General features: G+C 36.2%; 1 protein-coding gene across 6 annotated transcripts in view; it reads left to right on the forward strand.

The window, feature by feature from the left end:
* The window catches only part of L3MBTL3 (L3MBTL histone methyl-lysine binding protein 3), a 78,585-nt gene that overhangs the window by 55,345 nt on the left and 9,705 nt on the right, over window positions 1–13,535 (forward strand). For all 6 annotated transcript variants that reach the window (XM_027880568.1, XM_027880570.1, XM_027880569.1 and 3 more), the window contains 3 exons: window positions 7,080–7,226; window positions 8,626–8,790; window positions 12,754–12,845. In XM_027880568.1, coding sequence (XP_027736369.1) covers window positions 7,080–7,226; window positions 8,626–8,790; window positions 12,754–12,845 — 404 coding nt within the window. The remainder of the gene's footprint in view (window positions 1–7,079; window positions 7,227–8,625; window positions 8,791–12,753; window positions 12,846–13,535) is intronic.

Below are 13,535 nucleotides of genomic sequence, written 5' to 3' on the forward strand. Positions count from 1 at the left end.
GGATTCTTTGTCTTGCTGTCCAGATTGCAAATATTATACAGAAATGTTTAAACCAATAACTTTTGAACTTTTTTAAGTAAGAGGCCACTGATTTTATTATGGCTTGGGTATATTTGTTCTGCTTGGTTTGTAGAGGCAAGGATTTGCTTGTTGGCTTGGAAAAATGCTAGAAAGGAAATTTTAATTGATATATTCCCGAATAACACCTTGCTGCTTGTACCTAGTGTTTCTAAAGATGCTTTGTTGAACACCTTCTGAAGTATAATGCAGACATGTGGACATCCCGTCCTAGGGGTAGTTGACATAGGAAAAGCAGTAGCATGGGAGAATGGAATGGGGGGGACAGAGAGACAACAACAGAGTAAATGGAAAATATTTCCCAAGTGAAACTTACTATTTTAAAAATATTTAGTGTGAGGTTATTCCTGAATATGTCAGTAAAGGATACACAGATAATATTTGTGTTAAGTTGAGAATTAAGTGTCATAAATATCATCTTATTACCTTTTTGCAAATTAGAGCCTCCACAAGTTTTGTTGTAATTTTTCCATTACACAGTCATAGGATTGTCAGATGTCGTACCACTTTGTTCTTTCTGCTCTCGTATGTTTAGGGGATTGCTCTTTGGTTATTCGTCTGTTTGTGTTTTTAAAGTATCTTTTTAAACTACTGTGATCCAAAAGTTAGCTCTGCAATCTTTTCCTGTTTTTGATGAGAGAATTATGTCCTGTTGTCTAGAATTATGCTACAAGGTTTTGCTGGTATATCTACACTGGCTGAAGTCCTGATTAATCCCTAACAAAGGTACCCGGCCAGCAAAACCCCCAGTATTCTTACATGTTTGGTGTGCAAAAGGTGTCTTCTGTTGCAAGTTCTTCCCTATGTACAGCAGAAGCGTTATATTTGTTCTGTGAGGAGGCAAAAGACCTCCTGATGCTAGGACAAGCTTTATCCCCAGGAAGGGACAAAGCTAGGTTAGCTCCAGTGACAAACTTCTCTCACTATGAACGTAGTGGAGTTGTCATGACACAGTCTGCCATATCATTGTCTTTCACGCTATTCTCAATGTATTCTTGTTGTATTTTTCTGTCCATGCTATTTTTCTTCCCCCCTCGCCCCCCCCAGTTTTAATACCTTTCCTTCATTTCACACAATAACTAGAATAACTCCTTAAACAGACAAGTCAGTCCTTAAGAGGGTACAATCTTTCAATTATCATATGGTAACCTACTGCATTCATGTTCTTAGTCCATTGCAAATGTGAAATAAACTAGACGTGCCTAAAAAGCTTCCTGGCTGCTTGTCTGAAACCCATTTAATTTCACAGTCTAGTACACTTGAGTCTTGTATGATTTATTAATACACCTGATCTGTAAGGCAGTAAATTCTGATTCCTTACGTGTGCTATCTAGATTACTTAGAATCAGGTGGACATAGCTGTGGGCTTCAGCCTAAGGCTGAAACTTAAAATAAAAGAAAACGAATGTCTGAAAAGTTTTTAATTTATGATCTCTATAAATAAACATTGGCATTAAAAGTTCAAATGTTTTAGAGGGAAGGGATGAGTAAGAGCTTTGTCTATTTACTTTCTGTAGCCTTTCTTTTATAGCTACATTTTCCATGCTATTTAAAGTTGTTATACTTACTCATCCTCAATATTAAGAAAAGAAATAAACTCATGACAATCTACTGTGTTTTAGCTTTACTACAGCCTTAGCAATCCTATTATTTGCACATTAACTGGTAGTTCTAGGGTATAAAAATATAACCAAAGAGACTTTGTTGATTATAAGACAGCCATTTGCTGTTTCATAGCAAAAAAAATTAACACCAGTAGTAAGTATCTTATTCACTAGCTGTGTTGGTTTGCTCTCTCTGCTGATATTCTGGTTTTGTTCTTGGGCATTTTTGAGGAAAATAAAGAGATTTGTTGTTTATCTGGAGCATACAAACTTGAGGGTCCAGGTCACCCCAAAAATTCTGGCATTGTACTGTCACTTTTTTCCTGAATTAACAAAGAGATTTTGAAATTGGTGTAATTATCTGCATCAGGTACCATTTCCTTGGCTCTTTGATCTTGGCAACCTTGAGGTGTATTTAACCATGCTTATCTTTTTTTTTCATGATGAGGTACAACGTCTTTCTACAGCATAAATGCCTGTGTGCAGAAAAGATGATAATTTAAAATGCTAAGTAGTTCTGAAATAATTTTGAGAGCTTGTTCCTTAGGAATCAGATGAAAGCCTTGGTGATTAATTATGTAGCAGGGCTGAAGCACTTTTTCAAAAAGTTGATGTTAATAAGGACTCGGTATCTATCAACAGTTGATCTTGGGTTATGTGCTGTGCAGTTGAAACAGCCTGGTGTACAGGTTAGCATTATGCAGATCACCTACATATTTATGATTGTGAATTGTATACTCTGGTGTTTTAATGCATGCAGTAATTCTCCAGTTCAAGCAATAATGCAAAGATGTCGGTTGTAAATACTTCATTAGTGGTTTGGGTCTCCATAAATAAAGATTTTTGCCAGAAACTTCACATGTATTAGTTGTGTAAGTTGAAGTGAACTGAGTGTGCCGTGGTGGAGGCTGTGTTGTAGGAGAACCACAGGACAGAAACACAGGAAACCTCAGTTCAGCAGGATGTCGCACCTGTTTGTTCAGTGTCTGCTAAAGTAACTTGTCTGATTTTGATGCCAGTCTCAAGTGTCAGACTCAAGTGTCTCAATTTTACCAGTACAGCTAAACCTGTCCTGTGGCTTGATACAGGTTTGACCTGTCTATGGCTTGATACAGGTTTGCAAAATAGTCCAAGTGGTCAGAAAGACTAATAATCTATATTTAAAAGTACTTCATTACTGGAGTTCTTAGAACAGAGTGCTACCTTACTTTTCTTCACTTTAGGAGAGAATGTTTACGTTCTGGTTCATGTTCTCTTCTGATGTTAGGTGTGAGACTGAGTAATCCACCTAAGCTCTGTGCATCAGAAAATTTGTATACTGCTGCAGTATAGGAGCATCTTCAAATGTCTGGAAAAGACTAAGGCCCACACCTACCTATTAGTAGCCCAGTTTTATCCTCCTACTGTTGAACTTTATAGAAAAGCGAAAAGTGTGTAACTCTACCTAGACGTAGATCTTGAGTATGATAGAAGAGCAGTTGCAAAATAGACACAGGTGGGATATGCTACCTCAGCACCTGTGTTCTATTGGAGAGTTCTGGAAAGGGCTGGTTATGTAAAACCTCTGTTGATTTGAAAATCCCAGGCTTGTGATCAGAATTGTGTATACAAGAAGTAGTAATCCATGTATTGGCTTTTTCCTTAATTCATCTTTCATGATTCAGTAAGAACAGAAACTTTTTTTGATGTTCAGTTTTTACTCATTGTATGCAGGACCCTGGAAGCAGTGGCTCCCTTTCCTCAGAAAACATGTCATGGATGCACATATTGCCAGCTCTTCTGCCATTTTAGAAGTGTACTGTATACAGCTAATTGCTGTGCTATGGTCCTTCAGCATTTAGAGATGGCTGATTACTTTCCTGTGCAATGTGTGTGTGTGTGTGCGTGCCAGATAGTATGACTGTGAATGTTTGTTTACTTAAACAGCTCAGATGATAATTGAGATGTTTGTGCTGGACTGGTTTCAAAATTGTGGAGCAGTGCTGGAGGGTGTACAGCCCTGTCAGATGAAGAGCAGAGGTTTCACCTTAAGTACCTGCTGCTTTTGCTTCTTACTATTTTTCCTGAGCCTCTGGCAGACATTGGTACCCCAAAGCCAAGGACATGTGATCAGTTTAGAATCTTCATTCTGACCTTCTGATGTTTTCAAAATGGTGTGCTAAAGCAAACTGTAAGCTGGAGCAAAAATCTAGGTTTTAGGTGACAGAAGAGTTAAAAGTCCTGATTTAATATTAAATAACGTAAACATCAAGACTTCTGAGCCCTTGAGATGTCTTAAAAACTTAGTCCTGTATAAATCAAATACTTCTATTGTGAAGGAATAGAAAGATTAATTTCTTTATTCTTTGTAGTAGACAAGAATTCAGATTCCTAAGGAACAAGCTCTCCAACTGAACTGAAGGCTTGGAGGCATTGAGATTCAGGAGGATTTACTGATTGATTGGAAACCATGTAACTTGTATACAGGTTCATTCATGCTGCGTTTTGTTGTACCAAAGGTAACAGTGGAAACCACAAGGACTCTTTTTGTTGCCTCAAGTAACAGTAACATCTAAGGGCTATCAATGAGTTTTAAAAAAATTATACAGCTACTTGAATGATTATTTACAAAGAAAAACTCATATGAATCTAGTGTTCTAAATCATTGTTAATATTATAACTATTGTTGACTGAAATTGTCATTCAGCTTCTGTTTTACCAGAAAATACTAAAGGAAAAGGCAGTATATAAGCAATCAAGTTATAATGAAGGACTGAATATTGAGGCTCTTTCTTTTCTTTTTCTTCTTTTAATTTAAAATATATTATTGGTGTTGATGAACAGAAAACCTGCTGGAGTATGACAATCCTATTGTAGATTTCATTGTGGTGTAAGGCTTGCTTAATAGTACACAACTGAAGTTAAACACCACGTTGCTTGTGTTCAGTGTTTCCTTGTGACAACCCTTTAACTGCTCAGAAACACGAAGTCTCAAAATACCCTTGTGAGCATAGGAAGCCAAAAGATGATTACATGCTTTGCCTTATAGCAGTGGCAGAACTGAGATTAACCAATATATCCATGAGTTTCTGATAACTGTATTTCATCGCAGTGGTATGTGTTTGTCACAGCAAGAACTTAGATCCCACTAGCATTTGTGCCTTAAAACCTCTGAGTGGAAGCCTTTATCTTTCATCTTGTAGTTCGTTTGAAAGGGAGAAAGGACATCATTGTGATAAGTGCAGCAACATAAGGAATTAAGAGTATAAAGAAACTTCCCTTCTTTCCTAGTGTTCCTTTTCTTCCCCATATTTCAGTTAATTTTTTTTGTGCTTTAAAGACATTTGGCAAAGGCTAGTCCTAAGACAGACAAAACCAGGGGGTTGAAAAATAAATGTAAGTAGAGATATATAAATAGATTTAAAATAAAATGTCTGATTCTGCTAAAGAGAAATCAGAAATAAAAGGTGAATGTTCCAAGTTAATTTGTATTTGTATATTTTGTTCCATGTCTTAAAAAAATTCATTAAAAAAAAATACCCTGTTTCAAGTGTAGTGTTTTAGAGTCCATCTACCCATTTGACTATATCTTACTTGGCTGTGTAAACTAAAAATTCCTTAGAAGAAGGCAAAGGTGACTGTTCTGTGCTTCATTAGATCATCTGGGGATATGGCTGCATGACCCTTGAAAACACTGTACAGGCTATTGCAGAACAACATCTGCTTAGAGTGGCCTTTAACAGAGATCTCATTTCTTTTCTGATTAGAAAAGCACAAACTGTATTTTTTTTTTTAATTCAAGTTCAGCATAGCTATTCAAGGATTTAAAAATAATACCAAAAAAAAAAGTTCCTGTCTTGTCTTCAAATGAACCAACTGAAAAAATCAGACATGCTGCTGGACTTCTGTCTTGATAACCCCAGCAAGGACTGACTGACTTGGCCTGTGTAGCCTCAAGGCATTTTCTTCTTTTTATACTAGTGCTGAGAGGAATGTAAATTTCCACCAAATTCTTGTTTATGTTCATGAGAGCAAAATTAGATCACTGATGCTGCCCAGACCCCTTATGGGAGTTGTTACATGCTCCTGAGTCCAGAGCTTCCTTGGTAAAGGAAAAGGAGAGTGTACGGCATATTTTGAATAAAAAGTCACTTTTTAAAAAAGCTGTGCTTTGTAAACAGGACATGATAGTGAAAGCTGTTGTTTTTCTCTTTATTTTTGTAATTTGGAGGTGGCAGGGCATATGGCTGTCAAGGTAGACAGTTCTGTTTGGAAATCATGCAAGTAATAGTGAAACAAATAAGACATGGCAGTGGTTTATGGAAAGGCAAGTAGTTACATTCTTGAAAAGAAAATAGGTGAAATCGTAAAACATGGGTTTTTTACATGTTAACATTATAGAGGCGCTTGTAATAACGCAGATGAGTAGGAAAGCATAATTTCAGTTAGTGTCATAGCTCATGAGCCACAAATAGAGTATCGTGTTTAGTACAGCCTCTTCTGTATCTGACATAGGTTTTTGAAAACTTGAGCATGATGTTATTGACTGTTGTGGCATATATATACTCTTCAGAGTTTAGGATATTATCATTGATGTGTTTAGTATGTAGACTAGCTGACTAATCAGCTGAACACTACAGAGCATTCTTCTAAAGAAAAAATCCTAGTTCAGCCCCATGTGTTATGTTTTGTGTTGCGGTTTTTCCCTCCCCTACTTTTTATGCAAACACAGTTTTTTCTGACTCTGAGTAGTACAGCTTTCACATTTGTTAGAGTAATATTTACAAACCGTTATATCAATGCGCAGTGTCAAATTCTTTCCCTAGCTGGAGTGCAGGGAAATAGGGAGTGTTGAATGTTGAGAAAGACCGGGAAAATATCACAGTCTCTTAATGGAATATCGCAAAAGGGCATTTGCAAAGATGGGGCACTGGCTGCAGTAAGAGGATGTGCACCATTCCTCATATTGTGGCCTTGCAGTGCAGCTTCTGTGTAGACATTTCATGGTAGAAATACCCTCCTTCACAATAAAAGTAGCCATGGTAATATGACTTCATTTGGAGATATGGGTTTAGTTCAAGACATCCTGTATTTTATGTATAAACACCATTAAAATTAGGAGAGAGTAGGCTAAATATTCATCAAGCAATTTTCTGCAATTAATGTTGTAATATGAGTTAATACAGTTTGCGTTACGTAAGTTGCTGTCGAAAGAAAATGCAAAAGTCATTCAGGTTGGGATTTTTAATCAGTGGAATTCCTAACATTTTAAAGTATGACTACTTACTGCATGTTTTTCTAATCTTTTTTGTATTAACTTATTGCATCTGTTTGTAGAAAACTCAGATGTCATTTTGTTTGAAATAAATCTGTAAAGAATCTGAGAATAAGGAGTCATTTTTCTTCTTCAACTTCTAGTGCAGTCAGCTGCCCATATTCAGAGTTGAACTTGAACAAAGAAAGCCTCTTACCTGACCGGTTGAGTGGGGAGATGCCTGCGGCCAGTCCTGTCCCCAGAAACAGAAAAGCAGAAGCAAGTGAAAGATCCACCTCTCCTGTAATCAAGTAATTATGATTGAAGCGATGTCCATGACTAACAGCAGTGCTACTTTATTTCTGTGTTCTGCAGTGCAATTTATAACTGTGCAATGGCTGAATAGTTTGAGAAGGACCTGCCTATTTATCTACATTTTCATTTGCAGAGAGGGAAAATGGTTTTATCTGTGCTTATGGAAAAGGTCACCAAGCTGTCAAAGGCTGATACTGATTTTACTTGTCTAGGATTTAACAAGTCTTTGGTTTCATCTTCAGTGTAACTATCTAGACCACTAGTTGGTTAACTGGAATTTAAAATTGAATGTTTACCAGTTTGTTTCACTTAAGAAAATTATTTATTTGTATTTCTTTTGTTGCTGGAGTGGCCTTACAGATATGACGAAATTAATGTTGCTCTGTAACCAACAGCCACTATTCTGTCGTTATGGCAGGAGTGAGGAATCAAACTAGTGAGACTGAGTTTTTGGAGAACAACGCTAAAGTCTGTAGCTGAAGCTTTTAAGCAGGAGCACTGGGAAAACACAAAGGAGTGTGATACCAAGATGATTATTTTCTGATGACGATTTTATCTCAGAAATTGTGGATACCAATTCCTATGCTTATTTTGGACTGTGAGAATATATAGGGAATTTAGGAAGGAAAGGAGAAGAGAGGCTTTCCATTCTTTTTAAGGGCTTCATTAATATAAATGTAAGAGTGGGGATGTTTGTAGTGAATATTTCTGGTCCCCAGTGTAATGACCACATATTTTCAATAGAAGGTATTTTAAATTGCATTCTTGGAGACAGTTTCAGCTTCATGCTTTAAAACCCAAAATACTACACTGTCAAAGAGAAATGCTTGAATCAGTTGTTCTTATAAAATGTAGGATTTTAGAAATCTGAAGTGACTTAATTACTTGCTGACAGGTAGCCCAGGTACCATCCCAGTGAATCCAGTAGCACTTTGAAGAATGTCCTCTCTGGTGGGAGCTGTATCAAGTGGTATTTTTTTCATTGTCCGAGTTCAGAGGCTACATATGGCATTTTAAAGGTTGCATAGTGGTATATCATCGGAGAGAAAGTATAGGAGGAAAATGATACTTCAAAGTGTTCTTGTGTTAGAAGGATTGGAAATGGACAGCTTATTATCAAAAATACTATTGGACAAATTCTGTTCCTATTGAAGTGCCTAATCATTTTACCATTGATTTAATGGTATTGTATTTAATGGTTCTGTATTGTGATTACTGAAAATCTCAGGTATACAATTTTGTTGGTGGCAAGTAAACCATGTATTTCTTAAAATAAAAAAACCCACCTTGTATGTCCTCCGTTATACTAATGACTCTTTGTCCATAGAGAAAATAACTTAAACAACAGCTTGACTGCTTCAACTTTTAAACATTCTGTTAATTTGTTTTAAACAGTGACAGAAAATGCCCCAGCCCTGGTCACGTAGGTATGAAATCTTCGGCTCACAATCGACCCTCTGGGAAAACTGGACCAGAAACAACTAAGCTGGAAGATGCAGAAAGTAAATCTCCTTGCAAGAAGCCCCTCTTATGCAATGTGAAAGAAAAGAAGGCACCTGGGTAACTCATCTCCTTTCAAAGTATTGGTTGTTTGGAGTCATTCAGTTTAAAATGCAACTTACCTGGCAATGCAGTCCAGTAGTTTGTCTGGAATTCTTGAAAGCAGTGGGGAGGGAGATGGAAGTTCTTAATCTGTCTTTATATTAGAAATAGGGGGAAGGGAGTATCACAACATATATAATAAATAAGGAACATGTATCAGACAAGAGGAAGAATACTACAATACAGATCAGTTATTGGAAGTTGAAGTCCTTCTTCCTTGGTCTGTGTACAGATAGGTTATTGTGTATGAATAACCATGTACAAATGTGGGAAAATTAAAAGTAGTTCCTTAATTTTCAGCATCTGGAGTACATCTTTGACAGAAAATGACATGAGATAGTTTCCAAGCTTGCACTGGAAAACAATATTTCTGGTATAAAAAAAGCTATTTTTGAAGCTAAAAAATTGCAGTTCCGTATTTTCATGGGATAAATATGTGAGGCAATAGGATTCTCTAAATTTTTAATTAGTTACAGTATCTCTGCTTTATTTTATTGGCTATTTTCATACAGAAATAGATGACACCATGGAACAAGAAGTTTATTTGTTTTATATTTACATGTGGTGTTATTTTGTGCTCATAATATATGAACTGTGTTAGCAATAATAGTGTCTTGAGAGAAAAACGTTGAAGAGTTGGTATTATATGATAAATACCCAACAGTAAAGCTGATGATTGAAACCTAACTGTTTTGTTAAGGATTGGACTTCAATGATCCTTATGGGTCCCTTCCAACTCAGGATATTCCATTAATTAAATCCTCTGAAAATATTGCAAGTTTTTTTTTTTTAAAACTTGTTTTTCAAATTGGGTTAACCAGATCTGGCAATGTTTTATGATTTCCCTTCCTTTTTCCACTAGATTGTTTTTTTTACTGGACTAATAATGATTGTTTCCTTTATTGCAAAAACCTATGCTAAATTTACTGTATAGCTTTTTGCATCTTTTTAGATTGGCCAGCTTTTCTTTAAAGCATTCTTTCATGTTATTTCAATCAGATTATAGTGTTCAAGTTATAGTGGAAAAGTTCTAGTAGGAGCATCAAGTAGTGTTGGTATAATTTTTATACTACAAATAAGCAGCATATACCAGTCATGCTCAAGTGAATTTAAACAGAAAAGTTTCAAGTGTAATTTTGAAATCACCTGTATTAGAAAAGAGTTTTCATTCATCATTTTAACCATAGTTGTAGTAAATTCACCTTTTTTTTTTTTTTTAAATATACTTTGACTTTACAGACTGTCTCTTACAATTAATTCAAGAAATTTTTTTTGTTGTCTTTGATTTTATAGAGGGTGTTACCTTTGGAAGACCTGAGATAACCAATGTATGTACTATCTGTTCATTAGAATCATAGAATTAACTGGGTTGGAAGAGACCTCCGAGATCATCAAGTCCAACCCTTGATCCAACCCCACTGTGATTACCAGATCACAGCACTCAGTGCCACATCCAACCTCATCTTAAAAACCTCCAGGGACGGTGAATCCACCACCTCTCTGGGCAGGCCATTCCAATGCCTGATCATGCTCTCTGTAAAGAACTTCTTCCTAATATCCAACCTAAACCTCCCTTGACAGAGCTTAAGTCCATGCCCTCTTGTCCTATTGCTGATTGCCTGGGAGAGTAATTTTCATTAAGAGAATTAACAGTCCTGTGCCAACTTTGAACTACCCAGAGACTTCTCAGTTTGTATTTGAACTGTTTGAATACGCTGATGACTGTCTGCATTTTATCATGTAGCTTTCCGTATTCATTATGTATCCAGCATAGTCATAGAGGACTTTCAGATGAGTAATCTTCCTTTGGAAGAGGCATAAAAACTACTGTTCACAACACTAGATATATGTGAATTGCTGGGGTTATAAAATATTGATCATCTGGTTATTGCAGTACCCAGTGGATCTTTTTAGATGTGTATTCAAAGTACACATGCATAATTGACGACATAGATACATACATTTGTGTGCTCTTTAGCTGCTGAGTTCATAGTGTGGATTTAATTATGTTTGACTTCAGTTCAGTTGTGTATACCTTCATATTCCAGGTAATCTCTTGTTTCAAAGAAGTCCTTGATTGAGGAACCAAGCACATACAAACCCAAACATGAGTTTTATTTTGTTGTGTTAATCTCCATGGTACTCGGCTAATCTCCAGTTCTTTTTTTTTTTTTTTTTAAAGCTTTCTATGCATCAAACAATTATACTAGAATATTTTGGTTTGCAGAATTATGTATGTAATTACTGCTTGCTGTCTTTCTCTCTGGAATGTTCCTGAGATGAAAATTCAATATAAAAATTACATGCCTGTAGCATATTCAAGTGTAATTTTAAAGTATCTTCCAAGTAACAAAAGGATTTCCCTGTAATAGGAATTCCACTCTGGAAATCTTTACAGTGAAGGAAGGTGAACACTCATGCTTGGGAATCAAATTATACTGCTTCTTAAAAGCAAATTCCGTTTGTCTTCTAACCCTTTCCCCAAAACCTTCAATTCATACTACTGTCTAGTAGCAACTAGTGAGGTAAAATTTCGGGATGCATGTTGCTATGAAAATTGTCCTCAGGAAAATACGGAGGTACCTGTTTCCTCACAGGTTTTAGTGATCTCTCTTCTTTATGTTGAATTACAGTTGTCATTTCCTTTGCCTTTGGATCAATTGCGCAACTTTGTAGCACGTTACTTTAGAAGTTGTCTGTGTTTGTGGAGTTAGGAAAATAATTTTTGAGTAGATAAGTCAAGGTAACGTTTCTGTTGAAGATACTGTGAGGAGACCTTTGTGGCACAAGAAAGCATGCCTGCTGTATGCATTCCACTGGTATATGCACATACTACAAAGGCTGGATTTTCTGATTAGCTGTATTCAATTTTTTTCACTATTAACAGTGTGTTAATTATATTATTATTAATGTCAGTGACCTTGAAGCTCCTAGTTGATTTAATGACAAATGCTTTCCTGTATATAATATATAAATAGTATTCAATAGTATAAATGTAAACAGTGGAATTAGACAGGTCTGTTTCTTCTGTGGATTTGTGTTTTGAGGTTAGCTGATCTTGATGTCTAACAAGGTGTTAGGTCTAGATTGGCTTTTTATCTGTGTTTGTGATGTTTGTAAAGGGTTTCTTGTTGACTGCTGCTCTGGTACATAGGTGAAGCATCCACTCATATAGTAATAGGCTTTCTTGTAGTCTTGACTCTAAGATCATTCTGTCTGGTGCCTATTTTTAGAAAATGCTCATTATGTACTTAGTATCGCCAAGAGCTCTGCATCTTTGATGGTTTAGTAAGATTGGACCAAAGTGTTCTCAGGTTCATAAAAGCACAAGGAAATACACACATCATGTCAGCAAGTTCATATCAGTTTCACGTCTGTAAGAAGCCAGGCTGGAAATACCTTCTCAAGGAAGAGTTTGAAAAGGGGCTGACTTCCTAGGGGCTTCCTAGCCCCTGACTTTCCTAGGAGCTGACTTGAAGATGCAAATGTCGTGTGGAGATGAATGTTGGGCAGAGAAATAGTAGATGTTATTTCAGACAGCTCCTGAAAATAGCGTAGATAACCAGTAAGGCTTTTTAGGGCGTGCAGCTATATATGTGGGTTTACTCTTTCCATCTTCTGTTGTGTACACATCCACTGCCTTCATTTATATATTTTCCAGTTTCGATTACGAAGTCAAATGAATTGATGTGATTTACCTAATCTTCATTTACAGTATTCTTGAGATTTTGCAAAATTCACACCAGTAGCCATACCAGAAATCAAGTCAGAAATTTAATCCTGTTTTTTTTATTTTATGATGATACAACATCCTTTGTATGGGAATCCTGGTGTGTTAATAGCATTATTAGCAAGAGATGTCATCATGCTTGGTGATTTTTATGAGGTATTAATAAAAATTGAACATCTTATTTTCCTCAGTGGAGTATTACAAACAAAGGACACCATAAAGAACAAAGAATGTGAAGATGAGGAGACAGAAAATAACCTGCTAATTTCAAATGAAATTAAAGGTAAATTGTCAGTACTTCATTTGTTTCATGTTAAAATTTGCAGAACTGAAAAAGTGTGATGTTCCTTGAAATTCTCATGAAACTTATTCATGAGAATTCTCATTACAATTTATTTTCCATATTCACTACTTGTGTCCAAAAATTTCTTGACAGCAACACTTTCAGCACTGTTTCTTTATCTTATAATCATCAAAGGCTTTGCCAAGAATTTTATCACAGTTGTAAAGATGAGTGCAAAATGAATACTGGTATAAAAAATTTCAATTTAAGAATGTTTTTCCACTGACTTTTAAAAATAGGTAATTAAACCAGTCCAAGTTGTAAAAGTATAACATTTATTTACTCAACCCAGCCTCAGTCTTGTTGAGGGTGACTGCCAGAGTGGATCCTGGTTGGTCAGACAGGAAAGTTTTTTAACAGTCTCCTGTGCAGTCTGATACTTTCCAGCAGCCCATAAGCAGAGCAGGCTCTTTATTTTTCATGGGTGTTAAAGAAGAATGGCTAAGATTTTTACCTCACTGAAAAACTGGAGACAGTCCAGTAGAGGACCACTAAGATGACTGAAGGACTTGCCATGTGAAGAAAGGTTGAAAGAATTTGAGACAGGAAGTCTTGGAGGAATCCAGTCTCGGTCCTCCAGTAACTAAAAGGTAGTTCCAGAAAAAAATGGAGGTATGCTGTCTTCCAGGA

This window comes from Empidonax traillii, unplaced genomic scaffold (assembly GCF_003031625.1).
Source record: "Empidonax traillii isolate 1590-97213 ecotype Southwest subspecies unplaced genomic scaffold, ASM303162v1 scaffold72:size2462915, whole genome shotgun sequence".
NCBI lineage: Eukaryota > Metazoa > Chordata > Aves > Passeriformes > Tyrannidae > Empidonax > Empidonax traillii.